The sequence below is a fragment of the Streptopelia decaocto genome (assembly GCF_964273445.1).
Source record: "Streptopelia decaocto genome assembly, chromosome: 2".
Lineage (NCBI taxonomy): Eukaryota > Metazoa > Chordata > Aves > Columbiformes > Columbidae > Streptopelia > Streptopelia decaocto.
The window spans coordinates 137,352,505-137,377,430 of NC_138655.1; the positions used below are offsets into that span (position 1 = coordinate 137,352,505).

Here is a 24,926-nt window from a genome sequence, read left to right on the forward strand (position 1 = left end):
CAGTCAGCACGTGCTTTTGCTTTCCTTTTGTGGGAAGCAGGGAGCGTTAATCATCCTTAAATCAATGTTGCCCATATACAAAAGTTCTTTTCAGGGAAGTACTTGTCAGTCATCCAGCCGTGGGGGCAGAGGGTGGAAAACTGTTGATTTTAGACCTAAGGCAGAGGACAGTTGTATCCTGGGCTGTAATGATGGATTCCTTGGTTCCTGGGGCCTATTACAGCACTTTAGAAGAGTAGCTGTTTTATATTTTGTTCCAGGTAACACAGAAAGAGGCTTCACTCCTCACATAGAGCTCCCACAGAGACAAAAATCATGAGGTGAAATAATTTTCTCGAATTCGGACCAAATGTACTCTGCACTGCAAGTAGCTTGCACTGTGAACAGTTCCACAACACAAACAGAAAAGTCATGCCTATGGCTGTTTATCCATCATTCAGAGTGCAGCTAGGGAATTGCATGGTTTTTTATATCCTTTATGGAAAAAAAAAACTCCGTGGAAGGATCCCACTGACTTATTGATTTCACATCTGATCCCGCATTTTTTGTTCACCCAAAACCCTTTTAGCACTGGGAGTTTCAGATAAACGAGAGAAACTATATAATGAAATGTTCACATCAACAAAGGAAAGTTATGCTCTTTTTTCCCCTTCCTTCCTCCCTTTTTCTTAAAATATTTTACACTAGGTCATGTTGAAATGTAACCAGATCAACAACTCATAAACTATAAAACACCCTCAGGAATGACTGCAGGATTTGGTGACTTTTTTCTCCGTGATTTTGGGATAGTGTGACAAATTTGCATTTTTTATCAACAGAGTTTTTCAAAATTCTGAGTTGAACGAATAATGTCATGTGTTTATAAGTATCAATAATCTAAGCCATCTGCAAGGGAATGGTTTTGCAAAGGCATCTCTTTCAGGACACTGTGGATTTTGTCACTGGTTGAGGTTTTGGCAAACCATCAATATCACTATAATTTTCTCTTATGAAGTATAGTTTTTGACTGAGATTTTTTTTGCCTTAGCTAGCTAAAGTTTAAAAATACTGCATGTCTAACTCCACAAATTCAAAGGTTAGGTTTTCTTCAAATTGCATCATTTGCATATTGTGTATTAGATGCCAGTTATTCACAAAGATACAATGCAAGTTATCATTGAAACAAAGAAACTTAAAATGCCTGCCATATCGAGTGGCCAAAACATTCTTTGCATTTGGTCTGAAAGGAAGACTACATGAGCTTCAACAAGAGAAACAGCATCTTTAAGTACAGATTCATTACAAATCCCTATTTTAACACCTACAGAAAGCACAATGTTATTGCTAGTAGTGACAGCATATCATTTAAGTGTATGATAATTTACCCCCTCCAAAAAAGGCTTAGAAGCAGGAACCACCTAAAATTTTCTACCCAAGACAGGCAAATTTGTCACTTTCTACTTATTTGGTTCGTAAGTGAAATCTCAGTTTCAAATGAGTGAGATGATCTATCTTATGCATTGCTCTAAGCAAAGCAGCATTTTGTTGCTAGCAGACTTTGTATAATATATACAAACACAATCCTCATGTAATTCAGAATGTTAATTACTAATAGGAAAACCATACCCACCTTTTGTATTAGCAGTAATTTTACAGACAGATGGGATATGGCATACAATTATGCTGTTATAATGTACACATAGGGTTTGATGGGTGTGTTGCTCTTTGGGGTTCTGCACAAGATCGCAATAGATCCAAGTCATCATGGGAAAAAGAGCTTTGCTAAGGGTTGGGAAAGATAGAGGTAAAGCCAAGTGAAGGCATACAACTCTGTGAATCCAACTGACATCCCTTTAGTCTAAATAACCATGCTTAGTTTCTCTCCAGCCTTGCCTGGAAGGTTTCTTTTTCCCAAGCTTGCTATGAAAAATATAATTATTTGATTTTCTGTGAAAATAAAGTCAATTTTAAGGGATTTTAGGACTGAAAGGCTCTGTGGGAAACATGGCATACTTTTTCTTGAGCTGCAGATGATAGTAGATGCCACATTAACAGCTGTGGCATTTCAGCAGTAAAGCAGAACTTGGAGCATTTCATACTGATGACTTCAGGACTGGACAAGACACTGTGACACCCAAGACAGAAAATACAATTTCACAGTTTCAGTGCCTCTTCTGTCCTCCTCCCACTGATGCCTCTGAGTTCAGCAGCATCCAGGAGACAGGAGACTGCCTCTTGTATATTTGGTCCTCTTTGGCCGCCTCTAGAAATCTCCTGGACCCAGGTTTCTCCTCTCGCCTAAAGCACCAAAAAGCATTTTCCAAATACTACATTCAGCCTTCAGATGTGTGGGTGTAACTTCTTCTGACTCACACACAATCTCTCCACAAGTATCGGAGCACTAAACTTAGGCCAAATGATAGTTATTTTTCATCACCAGAGGCTAGAAGTGGTGTAGGCTCCAATAAGAGGAGCAAAAAAAGACAGCTGGTATCAGCTCAGAACAGCAGGAAGAACCTAAAACAAAACCTAAAAGACAAGACATGAGCTCTTGTTTACTGAAATCTTCACAGCACAAACTGTGCTCTGTGTTTCTAGGTTCCAGTGTGGACAAACACAAAAGGACAGAGGAAAAAAGTTATAAAATGAGAACAGAATGAATATATCCTTCTATTACAAGTTGTAGCTCAAAGTATTCTCCGCCCCCAGCAGCATAGCTTGAAATTCCCCCAAATTTTAATTCAAAATAGAGCACCTATGCACGTGCATGAATTATTACACTGCGCAAATGACCACGTAGTCACAAATGTAATAACAACAAAGAATCCTGGAAAACAGACACAGCAGAGCTCTATGCAGCTCCAGAGAGATCATCCTACCAATGATGCACAGCAGGAAACAAACAGAAATGAAAACAAAACAACCTCTGTGTCTCTGACGAAGCCTTACTGGATTCAATTTTACAACATTTTGGTATGTGTTACAAAGATTCTGCAACAAATTTGCGTTCCTGAGTGCTGGAGCTTTCCCAGTATGGGAACTGCCTCAGCATCTTCACAGGCAGACATTCAGAGGTCCACTTAGCAGAGAACTACTATGAAAACAGGCAGAATCTGATTCATGCTTAGGATCATAGGGTCACAGGATAAATCAGGTTGGAAAAGACTTTCTCTTCCAAAGGAGGCTTTGGAGTTTGCTTGTTTTTTAATTTGCAGTCAGCTCAGAGATACTTGTCTTCTCTGAGATTTGCAGCACTTCAAAGACTGACCACAGGTGCCCCTTCTCACTGGAAATTGGGGAACCAGACAAGTCAGCTCTGGGAAGGGCCATACTGCTGGTTCTTTGGATTGATTTGACTTAGGAAATTCTGGGAAGCTTGGAGGGAGCTTAGGGTATGTCATTTATTTTATGACTCTGAAGAGCTGAATGTTTTCTTGAAACTTAGATAGCTGCAGCAACAAAGTGAGGAAGCCTTTGTGGAAAAACACCAATGTAATTATCAGAGAAATTTTTCTTTAAGTATTCCAACCATACCTTCTCAACAATTAAACTTGTTGTAGTACTTCTTTTCTTTTAAAGTTTGGGAGGGACTGAGCTCTGGTCTGGTTTCCACAGAGAAAGAAACTCAAGGACAAGAGGAAAAGAAGATATTAGTCATTCATGCTGTTACCTCAGCCTGCTCCACACACAAGTCTCATGGATTTGGGTGCTCAGCACCTTTAGAAGGCAGGCTTATGGAGCAAGAAGCACATCTGAAGGAATTTATGTTGATTTTGAAAGAGCAGACAACAACAAAGGAACCAAAGGAACCAGGAAAAAAAAGGCAACGCGGGCCAATACCAGCCACTAAATATAGCCCTTCACTTACCTCAGTGCATCTAATTCTAAGATATGCATTTCTGACTCCATATATTTAGTTGAAAAGCAAAAGACCACACCAGGATAAGCAATGAAGAGTGGTCAAACACATAACTTAGTGGCAGTGTATAGAAGCCACTACAAAAAAGCTAGGGGAGAATGAAACATTTTGTGGTGTGGCTGAGTGGCTGATTTCCGTACCCAATCCACCAATATTTTCCAAGCATGGGCAGCTCTTCTTGGAATTAAAATAGAAAACACAAGTCCCATATCCCACAAAAACCTGACAGTTTAGTAAAGAGATGGAACCAACCAAGTAAATCTGACTGCATGGCATTTTAGGAAAAGGACAGAAATAGCTGCAGCTATTAAAAGTGATATACTGCTGAAATCTTTTTGTGATTATGCTAGGAGTTGATCTAACTCCTTGAAAGAACACTTAAATGGTTATTACTTCCTCAAATAAAAGCTACTTCACACATGCTCTCCTTCCTTAAAAATATGCTGATAGGAGCTACTTCTAAGTGTCAGATTTGTACCTCTCACTGCCCTGTTGAGACATTTGGAAAAGATGAAGCTGAGAAAGAGGAAATTAATAGATCAGGAAATAATCTATAATAAATCAAATTGCAGACAATGTAGTCATTTTTTTGTTGTTGCTGCTATCATTAGTTTGGATATAGTAAAACAGTATTAATCACATTTTCCAAACACAATGCAGAGTCCTCCAAATTAGAAAGTAACATTCAATTTGGTTTATTTGCATGCAACTAATGTTTCCAGCTGTCTTCCCCCACTACTCCTCTCCTGAAGTGATGGATATTTGAAGCTGAGATCCAGATACCTCAGCCAACTTTAATAACCCCTCTTTAGTTCCAGAAGAAAGGAAATGGTTTGTAATATCCTAAAGTCCCTTAGATCCACTGATTATTTCTGTTGCTTGTGTCTCTGCAGATCATCTGCTCTAATGCAAAAGCTATGAGATCTGGTCTAAGAGCAGTGCTGTGCTCATGCTAACAGGCCCTGCTGAAAGGAACAGTAGCTCAGACTTCAAGTAGCCAATTTATTGCAAACACAATCTGAGTTCCCATCTGCCTTGCTCAAACAGATTATGTTGGTGCAAAGTTTCGGGTACTTCTTCAGGTCACTTGGGTTTAGAAAGCTTAGATCAGACCACCAGGAAACAGAAACAACATCATGGGCAGAGATGACAAGCAGTACATAAACAATGGGCATTACACTGCAAATAATCCTCATAATTAATGGGTAATGTAGATTTTTATTTGTTTGTTCAGTGACAAAACACATTACAGACATATAAGTGCTTTCTAAGAAATAGAGTAAGACTGAGAAATATCACTGAGAAATAATATCATTGACACTACCAATCAATAGTACAGGGATGTTCACATACAAGGCCAGCTCCATGCATTGCATAAAGCAATACAGGACTGAGCTCATGTTGAGTCACATCATCAATAACCATGCCATACTATTTTCATTTTTGTCACCACCACCTAAACAGAGACCAACAGTAGCTGAGAGAAGCAGTGTGAACCACTGCTTAAAATTCACTCACCAAACCGAGGGAGACTCAATGTGATTTCTATGTCGTTGCTGGAATTCATTCCCTCTCTGGATACTGCCAAACCAACCCAACCAGGGATGACTCACCACAGTGTCTCATAAAGTCTTTCTGAAAGGCTTGGGTTTTGCCTTTGGAATGCACTGGGTTACACCAAGAGTTTGTGATACTCCAGCGTGGGGGAAGAAGACATCTTTGACTCTTCCCTACAAGGACACTCCCAGTCTGCACTCTGCAGTATTAACTGCGTGCTCAGTTTATTCCTCACTGCCTAAGGAAAGCATTGAGCGTTCAGTCCTTTAGCAAATGGTATTGCCCATCCACTTTGATTTTGCTTCTGAGACATTTTTTTGCTTGCATAGGAAAACAAACAAACAAATTGCCCAATCCCTCACTCTTCCTTGTGTTCCCATTTCTAACCTTGCGGTAAGGAGATGTATGATGAGCTATAGAGGAAAAAAATCTGGTGGGAGTCCCAGATAAAATACTGTCAGCACATCACTGGGTAAAGTAGAAATATAAAAACCCAAAGAAGGGGAAAAATAAGACAAGTATAAGAAAATAAATATACTACAGGAGAAGAGAGTAGAAGCCAGTAGGACAGTTTTGTTTAGAAAGGATTTGATAGATCACATGGCACTTTACATTAATTAATGAGTAAACAAGTCCACTTGGCTAATAGTAATTGTTCCCTTAATGCACATTAACTAAAATTGAACTCAGTATTTGTAGCAAAACATACTGTAGAGCTATGACATTTACCACCACCTACACTGTATTAATGAGCAACAACCTAATATGGCTTTAAATTTGGCAAGAATTTTGTATTTACAGAATATATCATCCCTCACATTTGAGACCTAAAATAAAACATTTTGCTGACTGGAGTTAGGAAACATCATTGCTGATAGACTTTTTGCATCATTGTCTGCCATGGCTGATAGACAACTTTAGTTGAAGCATTTGGGTTCTGGTAACTTTCAGCAAAGGCATCAGCAAAGCCTGTTGTTCTGATTATGACAATTTAAATGATCCTATGTAAGATTAAGAAAATTCATAGAAAGAGGTAAGAAAATTAAGAAATTTCTTGGTAATCATCTCACTTAAATCTGTACAATATATCAGGAAAGACAAAAAAAACATTACAGTTGCTAACTTCAAGAATTTACCAAATGTGCACAAGAGGTATCCGAAGTTCTACCTGCTGAAGCTGAGCCAGCCCAGCTCTTTAGCTGTCCAGAGATGTTTCACATATCTATCTCTATTGATGTTATCAGAACTCCTGAGGTGGAATTTCTTAGAAGTCCCTCAGAAATGGCTGCATAAATCTATTTATTGATTTGACTTCTCAGAAGTGACTTGCATGAGTTCCTTGACAGTCACACCTGAAGTGACTTTCTACTTGCTTGTATCTTGCTCTGTGAGCTCAAAAATTGAAAGGCAAAAGGTACATTAGTCAGCACCATATAGTATTTATTAAGGCCACGTTTTTATAGAAAGTCTTTGGAAAGCAAAATAGAGGTCTGTTGGGAGAATACGCTCAAAGTACTATGTCATATCTAGGCAACCTAGCTGTAATGATAAGGTGTGTGTTCATCTTTAGCTGCTGGGCTGGACTGTTATAAGGTCACGTATGGCAGAAGAAAAACTGGGCTTGTCTCACAGGAGACCTAGAGGAATGACTGAATCAGGACTGAATGAAGGAACGTTTCTCTTGCAAAATGGTAATATAAATGATATGGGGCTGACTAATAATACAGTTGGTTTCCACTAACAGAATAACATCATGATCTACTGAACTGAATTCCAGACTCTGAGCTAAGATAATATTTTTCCCTTATTTTCCATCTGAGTCAGTTAGAACAAAACCTGTGTTCAAGAGACCAAGTCTCATGCTTACTGCTTCCCCATTTAGTCTCATGTTGGTATCCCCATGTGATCTGAGATGCAGAAGATATTCCACATGTCAGAAGCCTCACAATGGTGGTTGAAACATGGTTCCAACTCTTAATGGAATTATAATGTAAATTATCTGTGGACAGTTTGACCAAGAAAATAAATATTTCCCATGGACAGAAGAACTGATGTCATTTAACTGAAAGATGATGAATCCAGGGTGCATGTGAAAGCACAGTGCCATATGTGTCTCTCAATGCACAGGTTTTAGGTTCCAGATCTAAAAAGGGGGACATCCAGCGTAATGGGAGAATTAGACAGAAGCTCAGCCAGGCCACCACTTTGTCCTTTGTGTGTTATTCTGATGGAAAGCATAGTCTGTCTCAGTGCTTTCAGTTTAGTGAGTCATACCTCTCCTGCTTAACTGTACCTACTTCTAAAAATAGATAGAATTTTTAATTAACAGAGCACATTGTTATGTCTGTAGCCAATCTCCCCTTTGTGTACTCAGGACTACCCTAAATATGGTTGTTATCTTGCAAAATCAATCTAGTTTAAGGATTATTTGTCCTGAAAATACAATGGGCAATCTCTTGGATATTTTGTTTAAAACATTAAGCTGCATGTACATCCTAGAAGAATTTGAACATGGCATCTGAGCTAAGATCTAAGCAGTCCGAAAGAACACATCAGTCTGCCGAATATGATCTCCAAAAAATACAAGTTCTCATTTCAAAGGTAACGCGCGCACACACACACACACACACATATTTATATAAATCTGTATGGCATATTTGCTGTGCAGGCCCAGACTCCTTGTGAAGTTGTTTTTCAGTATAGCAAATTAGAAAAACATGCCTGGAATTAAAGGTTACTTAATCGGGTTGAAGCAGTAACTTCAATTCCAGCAACTCCCTCCCACTATGTTACATCTGATAATGTACCCAAGTCCAAACATAAACTTAGTTCAAAAAGATGTTTGGTCCTTGAATGTAAAATGACACTTAGCTTACACAATTAGCCAGGTAATACATATCCTTCCAAGAGAAGCAATTTTTACCACAGAATAATCTGCATTTTACTAATCTCTGATTGTTAAATTTTACTTGCTGAAACTTTTCCATATGGCTTTTTGAATACCACTGTCCTGTATTTAATTACCACAGAAGAATATTAATGAAGAGGTTGGATATTTAGGCCCAAGCCCTGTCCCACAGGACAGTTTGATAGAGATATGGCCAATGAGCAAAACATTTCTGTCAATATGAGGCTGTGCCATTTCACACACAAAAGCAGTGGCAAAAGAGCAATAAACACACCTATAGAAATAAAATACCCAACTAATTTTGAATTGTCCATAAACTTCTAAACTAGCATGGTTATAAAGTAGCACTGAGTGAAGCGAATCACTCGTTTGCTAACCTAAGGGACACTCAATCAGGAATGGGTGGAGTAGTCCTTATAATCAAGACTGTTTTTATCAAGCTGTAAGTAAGACACATACCCAGAAATGCAAAGTGTACTTCCCAATTTTAAAGAAAAAAAGTGGTACTGAGCAGAACCAAGGCAAGGGTAGGCAGCTTGGAGTGCAGAGCATGCGAGGAAGCGAACGTGGGTGGGAAAGCATATGTTGCTGCCTGGATGAGGAAGTGGTACACCACAGTTACTTCATAAGTGCAAGGGCTTTATAAACTAAATCTCCTAGGGACTGTTTTAAATAGACAAAGAATGACATGCAGCCCTGACAGGCTTTCAGCATTGTTTGAGAAGGCTGGTTGCCTTCTAAAAACACTGGACCGCCACTTGTACTTTTTCCAAAAATGCCTATTTTTAACCTCAGCCTCTCCATATAAACAGTGGGAAGATGCACCATGTACTAAATCTGTTTTGTCTAGCATGAAATTAATGGCTTCCTCAGTCTTACCTGACAATGGAAAACATATTCTGGAGTGGTTTTCTTGAACTTCATGTTCCATACCAAGGCTACCCCATCAGGCTCATGTGGAGCATCTTCATTATTGTTATAAGATGCAACCATCAACTCAGGGTACTATAAAGAAAAAGCAAAAGCAAATGAAATAAGACAGATGATGAAGAACCTATGCACAATCAGATGAGACAGAAATAATCTACACTAGAAGTGCAATATCTGGTTTTAATTATAATACATGCTACTCCAATCATAGTATTCAGCTTCATTTTGGTTTTATATTTTACTCGTCCCTGACATCCTTAAATTCCCAGTTCCTCGCTCTCTAGCAATTATTCTCAGATACCACAAAGGCAATGTTATTTTCTGCAGATAATTCTCAGAAAAGACAACTATCAGGATATTCAGAAAGGGAATGCAAAGCAAGGAAGAGGGAAAAACTGAAAGCTTGGGTAATTCTAACTCATTTGCTTAACCATTTATTCAGGGGCAAACCATTATCTTAATTGATTTTGATAATGAAAAAACACTATGATCACAGTGTTGGCTTGGTTTTATTCTGAAATTCACAGTTTTTTCAACATCCCTGAAAATTGTTCTTTCTTATTTCATTATGCACTCTTCCTATTCACTTATGCATAGAGTCAACTTAAAAGCTCTTCTTGATAAAATAGCAAACAAAACATTTTCTTCACAGAAGCTCTATTTTGCAAGATGCTGAGGTCATCTTGTAAAGCACAGGATGACCTCGAATTCCACTGACTCAGTAAGATTGATGCAATGAGCACTCTAAAATCTGATCCATATTTTCTTGTATACCCATTTTCCACTGAAATACAGCAGTAGACATGCAATACACACATTATGTATTTGCTCTGTGTATACACATATACACACACACCATATCATACATGAAAAATCAGATTTTCACATTCTGCTGATGGCCTTGTATCATTTCAAAACACCATAAGAAGTGAAACTTTGCCCACAAAACACCAATTACTTTCTGCCTATACAACAGCACCGAGTTCTTCACTCTCATATATTTGACACTAGGCACCTCTGGCAGCCTCTGTCCTTCACTCTAAATAGCTGAAGTAAGGCAGTGGACTTTATGGCATGTCCAGAGAAAAGCACATGGCTTCTGCAGACCAATGAGCCAGTAGCCCAGGTTCCACAGGACCCATACCCTCCTCTTGTAAATGCTTTCCCTCAAAATTTCTCAATGATCTGCACGAATCGTTGTCACTTTTTGTCGTTCCCAGGTAAATTCCTGCCAAACTATTCAGCCCTTTATAGGGGAATAGTGCAGCTGGTAGATGTAAAGGAAGTGGGACAAAGGAGCTGCCAATAGTGCTATTGGGAGCTGTGAATTTAGTCCAAACCAGGCATTTAAAAAATAAAAACAAAAACCACCACCCTTTATATCATTATTATTGGGGTTTGAACCTCTCTGCTCTCAAAATCCATTTGGAAAAAATAATGCATACAGCTATAACTTTTGCCATTAGCAGCTGCTCTTTCCCACTTTGTGTACACTTCCATGGATAATACATCATGGAGCTGATGATTTTTCTGTTCAATCTTGTTGTTCCAAATGAGCCTGGACCCACATGTAGGCGAACTAGCAACATGTGGCTGCCACAGCTGCCTCCTTCGCGTTTTGGGGTGGCTCTGACTGCGTTGTACCTACATCCCAGCAGACCCTGGCTGCTGATGTACCTTGTAAGGGCAGTTTAGCACCCAAATCACTTGCATGGGATTTAGACCATGCAGCAGACCAACCACCTATTCTTCCTCCTCAAGGAGTTTAATCCCGCACCTGAGACACTACCTCTCTGGCCACAGTTGTGCCAGTGCTCCCATCCATCTCACCTGCCCTCTTTTCTTTCTCTCTCCCACAACAAAGATTACCACCACTTCTGAACAACAAGCTCAGCTTCTCTTTTGAACCTTTTCATCCCACCTTGGCCCAGGTCCAAGTAAACACCACGTACAGTAGGTTCTTGTCAGTGCACCTCATTTTGGCCGAACAGCTTAGGTACCATCCAGGCGAGCAGCTGAGCCCGCAGTTGTGAAGAGGCAGATACCTTGGTAAGCAGAAGTGACAAGCCCTTCCACTGGCGTGACTGCAGCCAGCTAGGGTGTGCAACCAGGTCTGAAGTACCAGTTTTGAGGCACTCTGGGGTTGGTTCATGCTCCTGGATAGTTTAGCAATTATGTTCTGGTTGGCAGAACATCCAGCCATAAGCAAATACCGACTCGAATCTTGCTGGTCTATATGTAGGTTTTGCAATCACAGTTTATGCATCTGTCTGGAAGCGCAGTTTCAAGTACAGATGTTGGGGTCATATCTAGCTGGGCAACACCATTATAAGGCTTTCTGACTCTTAAAAAACAGCCAAGGGAGGCAACCTAAATCTGCACTGGCATCACACACTTGCTGCTTCACTCCATCTACTTGCATTTACACAATTCTAGTCCTCAGCAGGTTCCCAGCTGTCCTGTGACTGCAACTGAGAACAACATGGAAACAGTACTGCGGGAAACAGCATTCAAGGCTGCTGCCCAAGAGTCAGAAAGACACAGCAGTATCCCTGAGACTGTGGTTTTCTTGGCTTTTGATAAGCTAAGTTACCTCCTCATGGACAGAGCAAGGTGATCCCACTCTCTGTGTTTACACTCAGTCTCTTGAGCCTTTCCCTTAGATCCTTGATGAAGCATCTAAGCTGTTTTCCCTTTGCTCTGCAAAAGAATCAAGGGGCTAGCGGGTTAGCTTTAATGGTCTGAATGATCCCACATGTTTGGGACCATATTTTACATGTGACTGGGAACAGAATTCCTTGTTTAATCAATGCATCAAGGTCCTTTGATTAAGCTTCTATTTGCCTCCAGGCTGTTTTGCAGCAACAGTTTTATCGCAGAAAACTGAGCAATGTGTTCTGCAGTTCCCATGATTATTCAAGTTATCCTTCAGCATACTGGACACTGCCATGTCCTAGAGTGTGGCTGAGAAGCGGAGCTAGCAGTTAGGGGAAATACCTCCATCTGGCTCCAGCTCCTGCCACATATTTCTCAAAGCAGGCAAGAGAGGAGGCAAATCCCTCCTCCCAAGCTAGTGCGGGGCAGCCCACAGAACCCCCCCGGCACAGAGAAGCCGGGGCGGAGAAGCCCTCACTGGGGTGCCAGGGAGCTGAGTGTGAGGAATTAATGGAGAGGAAGGCAGGAGGGGCCACCCTGGAACAAAGAGGTGGGAAGCAGAACATGCCTGTGAGCCCCAGGGGCTGAGCAATTATATTTGGCAGTGCTCTTCTGAGGCGGCTTTTTTTCTTGCTGCCCTGGGAATACAGTAAGAGCTGCCTGTTAGGAAAATATCAGATAAGAATTCCATGTAATTTCCAGCCCCTGAACAAGTGAACAACCTAAGATAAGTGTTTCCTCAGGCTCATATTTGATTTCTGTGGAAATCCATATGTGCTTAAAGGCCACCCACGTCACACCAGTGCATACCTGTTGTTAAGCTGGTATTTTGTATGAAAGCAAAGGGATAAATCCTTCATTTCACACATGGGGTGTGAGTTGGATATTACAAGAAGCCTCTCTGCAGCTGGCTGTTGTGCACTGTACCTGGTCGGACAGCCAGATCTGCACAGCCTACCAGTGATGCTCATGAGACTCTACAGCTCCTCCCTGCTGCATGCTGCGACGTCCATGCCGTCAGCTGCCACCTTACCTGAGAAGTACCCAGGGGGGTAGAAGGAGCCCTGCTGCCATTTCAAGGGGAAGGAGAGGATGGATGCGAGAGTCACTGTGCTCCTCACCCACTGCCTCTTTCCAACCTGCATGCACCATTTAGGTACTTGGCCTTAAACACTTGCTGTCCCCACATGCAACACCTAACATGGTGGAGTAAGAGCAGCTGCTCCTAAGATTAGGCTAAGCAAAACTTGTTCATTGCACTGGCCTGAGCTACATTTACAGCATCTTTGCTACTCTCAACAGGCTGCATCAGGGCTCGGACACACCAGGGCACGCCTGAGACTGGGTTTGGGGCCAACTAGGTAGACTGCCTTGTGTTCACATTTTTCAAGTTTATGTCCTCCTGGAGCAGTTTCTTTATATCTGTATCATGGACCTTGGAACAGAATCTCCTTGGTCTCCTCCCCAGAGAAACCAGATGCTTTGCTCCAGGCAGTAACTGCGGAACAGGCTAACAGGGAAAAAGCAGAGATGATGGGGGGGACTGGAGTGAAACTGGGACCAAACGAATTTGACAGGCCTGTGGTGATGTGTGTGCACACTAATCACAGCTTTCCAACGGAGCAACTAATTAACCTGGTTTCTTTGCTTTGCTGATGTGGCTGTATTGGTTTTGGGAAGCTTAAGCAGCTCTACCATCAGTTTTATTTTGCAATATGACAATGCTTTGTGGTGCACAGAAGCTGGATACGCTCCAGGCACGCTGCTTTAGCATGCCCCCTGACCAGCTGCAGCATCCTCCTCCACGACTTGAAAAAAGAACCCAGCATTTTTCAAAAGTTTTCTTTTAAATCTTTTCAAGTTGTTCAGATACTTTCACATTTTGAGTTTTAGTATATTAGAAAAATAAATTTTATTTCTCACTACTCTTATTTTTTTATATATATTATTATGTACAACTATTTATTAAATCAACCGCTACATATTTAGGAAATTATTTTTATCTGGTTTAATTTTAAACCTTTGGTCGTAAAAAAATTTCCATGTGCTGAAGGAGAGGAGGGGAGAGAAAAAGTAAAGACTCCTTCATCATAGTAGGTTTGTTAATCTATAGTTTTAGCACAACATCCTGGTTTTAAAGATGATGTAACTTATATGAAAAAATGATGGCTTCATTATTGCCCTTCTTCATTATTGCTCTTCTTTATGGAGAAACATGCATTCACTTGTTCAAGGCCCTGCTGTTAGCTAAGAAATAACGTCATACTCTGCAAACAAAGGGCAAAATGACACTGGCTGTATTTTTTAGGGAAAAGTTGGAAGGTGTATGGAAACAGATATCCCAGCTTCAAATCTTACCTGAAGAGACCAATCCATACAGGTGACGACACGATGCTTTGACCAGTGCTCATCATAAAACTGACGGTTAAAAGAAAGGTTGGCTCCTGCTTGAACATCTCTGTGAATTCAAACAAAGTGACACTTTTTGAAGTACCAGGATTCAAATGCTGTGAAAAAGAACACAAAAGTTCCTGACTGCTTCTCCAGTCTGCCCAAGCCGGGGAAGTCTGCCACCTTGATTTAATTGCTCTCATTGTCTTGCTGAGAGTAACAAATCCGCACCAACAAACAAATTTTACATGTGTTTCACAAACCCACATTTCTTAATTTCCCACTGTCTACCTGACTCTTTTCTGGCTCACTTTTCTGGGTCACCTCTGCCACCTTTGTCTCTCAGGACTGAACCTAGCCCTGTCATCCAGCTCCCCCTTTTCTGAATCTTCACCTCCAAGCTATAACCAAATCTCTCTTATTTCTGACTCCTGAAATCTTAAAGGTACAGCATCTTCTCCCAGTGATGGAGACGGCAGATGCCTTTGGCCACCATTAGGATGGGCTGAAGCTCAGTGCTGGCCCAAGCGCTGCCACACTGGGTCCACAGGGGTGATACTCTAGAGTCACCTTCAGTAAGTAACTTCAGTGTGACACAGCTACTGATTTGGCATGAGGCTGCAATGGATATGCAGTTGTTGAAACCTGAATACTCCCTCTCTTACTAAGAAGTTTTCCTGCTTCTACTCCCCTATCAACTGCTGAATACACAACCTGTCACCTCTTGTCTTAGCATTTAGAATGCAAACACTTTGGGAGACCATCATTTTCATCTATACAATGTAGAGCACAGCAGGATCCATTACAGACCTGAGGCAGTAGTCAAATATAAACAACAGTAATTTGAATTTGTAAAAATATAATGATATAAGTATGCAGACATACACCACCGGAATGTACACATGCGCATCTACATATACATGTCTATACACACGTTTATCCATTTCAATTATTTATTCAGAGTTTGAAATTTAATCCCCAAAATGAAACAAAAAAAATAAACCACCTGAATAATACATAAAAACCAACAACAAAACAAAACAGAGAAGAGAGATTTAAACCTTTTCTTAAGTATAAAAAGGATTAATTTAGTTTTAAAATTGAGGCTTCATATCACTGGAATTCTTTTATTAAAGCTTATTTTATAAAAGCAAAAAAAAACCCCAAACTGACCCATCTTTCTCTTCTACATCTCTGCCACTGTAGTCAAAGAAGATGTCTGAATCTTCAGCCAAAGCTCGCTCAATTACACGTATTGTCCGGTCAAAAAATATCAGGAATTCTTCTGAATGGAGAACTTGCTGTTTTTCTTCTTCTGTCAGTTCTCTAGGAGGAGCTTGGAAAACAAAAAGATGTAGTTAAGAGTATGACATTTCACCCCTTTCCCAATGAATCAACATCTTCAGTGGGTTTCTTTTGACATGAAAGCTTGTTGTAGCAATGGCAGGATGAAAATCAAAGCTTTACTCTTAAAATCATGACTAAGAATCTTTTTTTAATCTAAACATACTCCTGTAGATTTCTAGAATGTAGCATTTACATAGAAGAGATCCTTATATATTTATTTATATATATATATATATATTATATATTTATTATTCTGAATTATTTATTATTCTGAAATGGAAAATACTTAAACCCCCAAATTAAATAAACTCAGTGTTCCTATTTCAGGAAATGGCTCTGACTGACATTTAGGCAATACCTAACTTGAAAAAGCAGAACACTTATGTAACAGGGGACCTGTCAGAGGAGCCAAAGATAAAATAATCTTCTTAACTTATACTACAGTTCTTTGTGTTAAAAGGGCTCACATAATCTCTCCCTTCACTTAGTCCCATTTCTCCTTGGTGTCACTGATAAATTCTGTCTCTGCTTTAGAGCTTTTGTGAAACACTGAAGTAAATAGCGAAAGACATTCACTGAGGCAGCAAAATAGAAAGCAACTGACCAAACACCAGTTTCTTTAAGGCAGTTTTATTCCTTGTGGAGGAATCCTAAGAGCTGGAGCAAGAAATGTCACTGAGCCATGGCCAAAGCTGCCCTGGGGAGGAGCAGGAGCTGCCTCGGGGAAGCTTCTGGCACCAGTCAGGACAGCCCGGCTCCTGAAAGATGAAGTTACTTCTTTATGTGTATGCAGAGATGTAAACCTTTACTTCCAAACCAATATTTCCAGTACAGCCCTTCATTTGAAAAATACCGTATTTGCAGGATACACCAGTGCTACGTCTCCATCAGTTTAATGACGTGAGCATCAGAGGCAAAGGAAACTGGGATGCTGCAATTGCTACAATGCAAATTTCTGTTCTCAATTACATTACCAGGGTCATATTGATGCTGTGGCAATGTTCTATACCAATTATGCCTTTGCCCACATGTGCTTTCAAATCATCATTTTAGTTATACTTCAGAATTACTTGTATTTCAAAAAATGCCGTTAGTATCTTCACAGTTACACCAAACCAACCTTGCAACTATAACAGCTTACATTGCCAGCATGAAAAGCTCAGTTGACATCACAGGAATTATGCTAACAGAGAATTTTGTTCCAAATTTATAATTAGGTACACCAAAAAAATATCATAAACAGATTTATTGCAAAATTACAGAGGCTCAAACTTTTGATCAAAGGTCCCCTACATTTGGCTTTACATCACAGATTTGAGGTGTTTACTTGTGAAAATGACCTTGCAGTCTCTCTAGCCCATACTGGGTTAAAAAACCAGCAGCTAAAAAAGATAATGCAGCATGGTGCCTCAGAGAACCTCCAGTATACATCAGCATTTAACTTCAAGCCCTGTCATACATATCTTAATATTTAATTAAATGTGTGGCACAGTTTAAATTCACAGTTTGAAATTATTTTCCAGTTCCTACTGGAACACAGCTACTTTCAGCTATCAGGGTGATGTAGCCCTTGCTCACCATCTGATTTTCACGTGGTTCACACCAGATTCATGACAAGCCCTGGTGCCCAAGTACAACACCAGCACCAGCCCCAGGGGCAAGGATAGACTGAAAGGCACAAGAGCAGGTAGGAGTAGTGACCCGGTCAGCATTACTGTAGTACTCAGCTCCCCCAGCTTTCAGAGCACTCCCTGTGGTCAGGAGAAGCTGTTATCACCACACGTAGGTTTGCTTCAGCTGGTCAAAGCATTACCTCTGGAAGACAAAATCTCTGCACTACACGTGGGCTACATATAGAGAGTAGGAAAAATGCAAAAGGTAGAGGAGCAACCTGGCCCTCAGGAGACAAAGCAGCTAAGTTAGAAACTTTAGCCTTTGATGATCTCCTCTGGCCTTGGCCTTATGCCTCCTGCCACCAGGTTAATGGTCCCTGTGGAGCTCCACACATCCAGAGAACATCTGTGTCCTCCCTCATGGTCCCCCTGAGTAGCAGAGCAAAAATTACCAAGGCAGGAGCACAATTTGCCTCTAAGTGCTTTAGACAGAAGCAATGCATGTGAAAAAAAGGAATGACTAGCAAAAAGTACAGGTTGACCCATTGCAGCATCCACTACTGAATAGTAATTGGCACTAAGGGAACTCATCTGGCAAAGAAGCCTGTAATGAGGCAATATCCCACTGTCACCACTAAAGCATCGCTTTCCGAGAATCAAAGACAACAAGCATGACAATGCAGCAAAATGGCATAAAAGGGGAGAAAATAACTGCAAAGGCAACTGGAAAACTCATTTTAAACTGCTCCAAATGGTAAAAATTACTTGCTAAATCAAATCTTCTCTACAGCTTAGAAATATAAATTTATTACTCGGCCATTTGCCGAGTATAACTAGCAAAGAAAATACAACCAAAAATCAATAGAAAGCGAAAAGGCAAAAAAAATAAACAGCTTGGGAGCTGTGGGGTGTTCACATGCAATGGAGACACACAATTGCAGTTCTACCTCAGCAAAAACTCCCTTGCAGTTTGCAATGATCTGTGGGAGGCCAGCAGCCTATTAAACCCTCTTCGGCATCAGAAACACCTTGGCTAAAGTTTGTAGGGCATAAATCAGCTTACCTCATTCATCTGACTGACACGCCAGATGCCCCCTGGCGATATCAAGCTTCATATTTTAACCTTATTTTCTTCTTTCATTCGGCTGCCTCTGAAGTTTTATTTGAGGCAATCTCTTCTTACAAGAATGTTAACATCATTACTTTTTCCAGTTTAAAACATTGCTGTAACTACTGCAAATACATGAAGTATAAGCAGAAAAAACCCAAACAGACAGGCTTGCTCTTTCAAATATGAAGATTTTCTAACCATTTATCTTTCAGAGCCACTTCCATTTCCCCCTTGTTCCTTCTCCTTGTCTGTCCATTATCTTGAATAAAATAAAAAGAATCTCTGTAATTTTCTGCAATTTTTCTTCCTATCTGGGAGCTTACAGTTACTTTGATCTCGGCTTTCAAGAGACACAGACTCTCTTCAAGGAAAACTCTGAGAAACCTAAGTAGCTGATCAAAGTATTTTTTGTTTTGTTTTGTCACGGAGACCTATGTGATGTGACAATATCTTCAGAAATTCCCTGCAAGAATACGGCATTTGCCTTCAAGTATCTGCTCTCCCTGGCATAAAAACTAAAGAAACCACATCTAACCTTCTGTGTCTAACAAAGCCTAGTGCAATGCTTAGCTTACCAGTGCTAAAAGTTACATGCTCACTGCCTGGTGTGCAATAAAAGCTCTTGCAAAGGAAGACCCATACTTTGCTCTTGTTTTTTGTACTGTAGCTTTGCAATGAACCATTGTGCCTGTGCTCTGCTTCCCACCCAGAGGAGCTGGACACAGCTTATGGCAGGAGGACCCATGATGCAGCCACCATGTTCTGCCTAACAGGGCCACATCTATCCATGGACCCACTGAAATGTCGGCGGAGCCGCATATCCACAAGCAGAGTGTTGTCTGGGCAACTCTGGGGCTATGAGGTCAACAACATGGATCAAAGAAGTTCTGCACTCATGTTAATGTATAATACTGTACCAAATAAAATTGAATTTACATTTAAAATTAAAACACCGTGCAGTTGTATATGCACGGAGGTCACGGCAGGTATATCCATAATCAAAGACATTGTACACTTGTGCATGACCAAAAAGGTCTAGCATATGTACAAAAATTGAATGTGACATGGAAACAACTCATTTATTCAACACTTCTTTATGAAAAATAAGAGCATTTTATTATTTCACATGATTTAATATGATCCTCAGAAACACTGTATTTTGCATCTGGTCCTTTGTCCACAAATTTCTTTGCACAAAACAGAAGAAAATAATTTATATTAAAACATTTCCTTGGACCTTTAGGAACTGAAGTAAAAAGTGCTGCAGACATATTCCTATCTGGCAAAAGCAGGTTTGTAGTAAATACAATATTAATAGTTATGATGACAGTACAGGATCAAATTCACAAATATTTAAATACCAGGATTCAAGTATTCTTACAAGAGAACCAAAATTATATTTTTTTAAAAAAGAAAAAAGACTCATATTTAAATAAGTATAACAGAACATAAAAAATATTCTCCTGCAACCTCAGCAATTGTAAAAACCTGACAAGAGAAATGAAGTCCATTAAAAGCAAAAAAAAAGAAAAAAAGAACAAAAGGAGTAGGAGAATGAAAGAAAAGGCAAACTAATAAAAACAGTAAAGCAGGAAGCAGCCTTGTTATGAGCCAAGAGATATAACGAGAGACAGAAGGTGATTAGCAAAACCCTTTTAAAAGTTGTATTATTTCTTCCAGTGTATATTTAAACCATCTAAACTTTAAATGTGCTGATGACTGAGGACAGTAGAAACGTACAGTGTGAGAACCACAAGGTGCTAAGCAGCTCTCGGCAGCTTTTAGTCCTTGCCTGTTGATAGCCTGCAATCCTCTTCTTTTTCGTTCCTCACTTTAATGTGAGGCTTGATATTTGCAATGTCCTGATTTGATATGTGCCATATCGTAGGATTCTCATAGAATCATATAATGGTTTGGGTTGGCAAGGACTTTAAAGATCATCTAGTTCCACCTCCCTGCCATGGGAAGGACACCTTCTACTAGACCAGGTTGCTCAAAGCCCCATCCAGCCTGGCCTTGAACACTTCCAGGGATGGGGCATCCACAGCTTCTCTGGGCAGCCTGTTCCAGTGCCTCACCACCCTCATGGAGAAGAATTTCTTCCTTATATCTAATCTAAATCTACACCCTTTCAGTTTAAAGCCATTTCCCCTTGTTCTATCGCTATGTGGTTTGATATACGTCATATCTTGGTTGTGTTGGGTATAAATCGCAAACCCTTGCACGGCATAATTTTGAGGTGCATTTAGGAATTTTTTGGCTCTGAAGTAGCAGGTTCCAGAGCCTTAAATTAGAATCTGTGCCAGGCAGGGCTATTGATTGTGCTTCTCCAGGGGCTGTGCTGAGCCTACACCTGGGCTGGACTATCAGGATGTGTCTCAGCACACCCGAGTTCACTGTGGTGTCAGTGGCAGTGAAACTGTGGTGTTACAGGCAATTACAAACCCCACTGCAACCTGTCCTGCTTCTCTAATACTCGTGCCTGAGCTGTTGAGAGCTAAACCATCTCCCCCACCACAGCCTGCCTCATGGACACCCAAGTCCCATGCACAAGGCCAGGGCAAGAGCGGGGCACAGCATGTCTCTGAAGCTGCAGACCTCAGCCTTCCCCATCAAAGCCTTTCATGCAAGTTTCTGTGGATATATCCACGGCTTCAGATAAATGCAGGCTGAGGCCCACTTTCAAGATCCAGCCTGTCCCACTGTTCATGTGGTTTCTACTGACATAAAGAGGCGCCTTAGGTGGAGCTCCAGAGCTCTGGCAGTGGAAAGCCCCAACCCACTTGATGCCACAGTTTGGGACCAGTCTCTTGTTTATGTGGTCAGGAGAGGCTGGGAACAGTCAGATCCCAGCTCAGTTCACCACTTGGCTCTTCTAAGAGCAATGGGGAGACCATGCACCTGAGACATGGATGACAAAAGGCAAACCCGTGGAGGAAACACAAGGGCGTCCCAAGGCTTCACACACTTCAAATGGTCAACAAGCCAGGTTTTTGTCTCCCACTCCAGAAACACTCTGGGGGGGCTCAAGCTGCGCCTCTGCCCTCAGCACCTCCATGGTATTGAAGTGCCACCAAGAGGTGTTGTGCCAAACAGGCTGCCCTATTGCAGGTGCACTGTGTGCCTTACAGTGACGCTGAGACAGGTCCAGAAGCGGAGTCAGACCCTGTAAACAGCCATGACTGCCATGACAGCCACCAAACCCCACAGAGCAACTCTGGGGTGTGCAGGGGGAAGACAAGGAAATTAAGCATGCAATAAACGTCTGTAGAATTAAGTTGGAATACCTATTAACCACAGAGGAAAAAAAAATAATGTTTCCCCTTAAAATACCATTATAAAAATAGTGCCCTCCTGTCCTGTTGGTTTGGGGAGGGGGAAACTGAACAGCCTGGATCCAAGCTTTATTTTTCATCCTGACCTATTTTTGAGCTATATTGATGAAAAAAAGTCTGCCTTTCTCTCCCTGCACTTCTTTCTCCCATTTTTTTTTTCTTACACTCCTATAACTCAAAAAAGGCCATGCTGATTTTTTTTAATCTGTTAAAAAATGTGCTCCCTGAGCTGAAACCAAATTTCAGCCCAGAGCAAATTTTTACGGCTGGGTTATAAATCCCTGAAAAACAGGATTCCTAATGGAAGTGCTGACACAGCCTTAACTACTATATAGCAGTGTGAATGGCGCCACTATAATATCTATTAGAGATTCTTTAAAAAGTTTGCAAAATATTGTCTTGCCTTGCAGAGAAAAAGAAGCCAGAGTACTTAATGCCAACATAAACATGCTTTTAACCCATTATGTGCTAATTTGCAGAAAAGCTATTAATTCTGAGTAGGCACACAGGGTGCAGCACCGACAGGAAATGTTCTTCTAAACTCCCGTTTGACTTGTAACATGGTTTTAATCACTTCCATGAAACACAAACGATGGCTTCAAACTCTGAATGTTGCTCAGAACTTGAGAAGGGTGATTACAACAGAGAGGAAAACAGGATTTTGCTGGTGAAAGGGCTAAAGCCAACAGGGAGAGAATGACACCAAACGCTGAAAAATGGGACTCAATTCCCTGTCAATTTGGGGACGACTACTTCATTTGAATCATAGCATTTAATGCCAGTCGTCAGCACAGCCCTATTTTATCTGTCACAACATGTACTGCAGGTCAAATTCACTTTCTATCATGCAATGAGCATGTTTTCTTCTTCCTTGCACCCAGTCAAGTGTTAGCACCTCACAAAGCCGGTTCTGCTAAAACAAGCTGTGCCTTGCTTTTGCAGCCTGCCGTTCCTGGGGCTGAGACTAGTGCTAAACTAACCCAGTTGATCTCCCATTCCTGGGGGGTCTGCTAGCCAAGGAAGGGGAGCACTGCCCCGAGACTAAAACACAACAAAGAAATACAAGATGTTGGCAGTGATGCTTGGTCAGCAAAGTACATAAAAGGCTAACTTGAAAGGCCACCAAAAAGTGAAACAAATCAGCTGAGGAATGTATTTAGATTTTTTCTTTGTCTCTCCATGCAGGAGTCTGTGCTTTCTCCCCATGTATTAGTGCTAACATTACTTTTATGTGGAAAGAAATGGGTGGGATCAGCTGTAAGCTGAATACTAGAGGGACATTCAGCAACTCAGGACAGTGCTTATGCATTGGGTGAAGTGATATTGGGTTTTATGTCTTTGTGTTGTCACCAGTAAAAAGATACTGCATTAGGTCCAGTGACTGCTAGAGCCCGTATGTGAGTTCACGCCACAGTTTTGGGAGGAAGGGCAATTTTCAGGAAAAAGTAATTTTTTTATGTTGCCATGTTTCTCATTCACATCTTCTGTTCTGCCTTTGCAGACTCTTCTGTGACTCCTGTTGTCACTGCTCCCACTGTTTCCCTCTGCCCAGCGGTGGCTGGGGGCGGTGGAAGAAGCAGGAGGATGAGGAGCAGAAGTGTGTTCCCCCTCCATGTTTCTACAAGGATCTAATGAGTAATAGACACTGCAGGACTTATGACATGGGTGATTGCTATGATTCTCGTAAGAAGGAAGAAAGATCAATTTATAATCAAAACAGCATGGCAGGTACTGCAACTCACTTCAGTGTGTGGGGATAGCGAATGTGGGCACTATACACCAGACTCAGGTTTTTTTGGACACTGATGTAAACCATGCCAGGCTCCCCTGGATGAGATAGGAGCACTCACTGCTGTATTCACAGTTAACGATTTCATGGGCTTCTCTGTTCAAGGCGACACACTAGAATAGCTAATACTCTAATGAATTCTCACATAAAGAAGACCAAATTCAACAGCCCTCTTCTAATTATGAAACCTAGAACTAGTCCAAGAAAATAAAACAGGAGACACTCAGTATATCTACTGTGTCCAGTGCTGACATGCACCATTTCGACATGTGTCTCTTGTATGCACCATAAAGAAGTAGTAACCTGTATTTTTGTCTCTTGTAAACCAAGAGAGTCTCAATCCAGGGAAATGCATAGAAGGACTGGACCTGCCTGGCTTCAGCCTTGACCTTAAGTTCCCCGGGGGTAGCTCCTACCAAAATAACTTGGTTTTGACAGTCAACATTTTCCAACGAAACAGTTTTCTGCTGGAGGATTCCTGACCACCACTAGGTTTAAGTTTGCCCCTCTCAAGCAGTCGGACAGTTACGGGCTCTAAGTATCTCTGAAGACCAACCAACTCTATGCAGCTGCTGGAATGCCTGGCATTCGTATTTTAAATCTTTCATGTAAGGAGTCTCTTTTGAGCCAGAGGACAAGTAAGCACCAGTCCTGGAATCCAAGAATCTCTATTTTGTTCCCAAATTATGAGGCTGTGTTGCTTCTTCTAAACAGCCAGAGTCTTGTGTCTTTCACAAGCCTCTCAGACATACCAGCTGGGTCACTGGGATAATATTTTCTGCTTTTATGCCACTCATGTGGTTCTGAACCTATAAAACTGGTGACTGTTTTGATTTTGCTGTATTCTCAATAATAGAAACTACCTATAAGAATAACTACTTGCAGGATTCAGTCCTTTAAAGCTGTAACAAACTCCTTTTCATTTTTAAAGTACCTTCTTTCACTTCCTGCTTCTGGTCTTGATTTTCCGTCTCCAAGTCATCCTGTGCTTTTGGCTCCACCATCTCTTCATCATCTTCATCCTCTAAAAAAAAAGGAATAAAAAGATCTGTGAGATTCGCCTCCTTAAGGGGGAAGAAAATCATGTATCTTCTTTACAGTTATAAACTGGTAGTAAAAACAGGTAAATCAAAGTGCACAATAAATGGAAACATCTACATTTATACTCAGAATGACGCTCTCAGACATTTCCACCCAGACTGCAAGATAATCTGTTAACCCAGGGCACCTGCCACTTGTCCTCCCTGTGGCAACTTGCTATCTCAGATGTCAGCTGAATATCTCCTTGACCTCGGAGATGACTTTTGGATGGCATAAGAAACAGATGCAAACATGTTTCAGCCTGGCAGCTATTCCATGGTTAGGACACATGCTACCCAGACACCTCATTTC

At 41.0% G+C, this 24,926-nt stretch overlaps 1 protein-coding gene across 6 annotated transcripts in view; it reads right to left on the bottom strand.

Moving 5' to 3' along the window:
• Positions 1 to 24,926, bottom strand: part of DYNC1I1 (dynein cytoplasmic 1 intermediate chain 1) — a 191,371-nt gene that overhangs the window by 63,898 nt on the left and 102,547 nt on the right. For all 6 annotated transcript variants that reach the window (XM_082043896.1, XM_082043900.1, XM_082043899.1 and 3 more), the window contains 4 exons: positions 24,469 to 24,558; positions 15,513 to 15,675; positions 14,307 to 14,406; positions 9,243 to 9,368 (listed from right to left, as the gene is read on the bottom strand). In XM_082043896.1, coding sequence (XP_081900022.1) covers positions 9,243 to 9,368; positions 14,307 to 14,406; positions 15,513 to 15,675; positions 24,469 to 24,558 — 479 coding nt within the window. The remainder of the gene's footprint in view (positions 1 to 9,242; positions 9,369 to 14,306; positions 14,407 to 15,512; positions 15,676 to 24,468; positions 24,559 to 24,926) is intronic.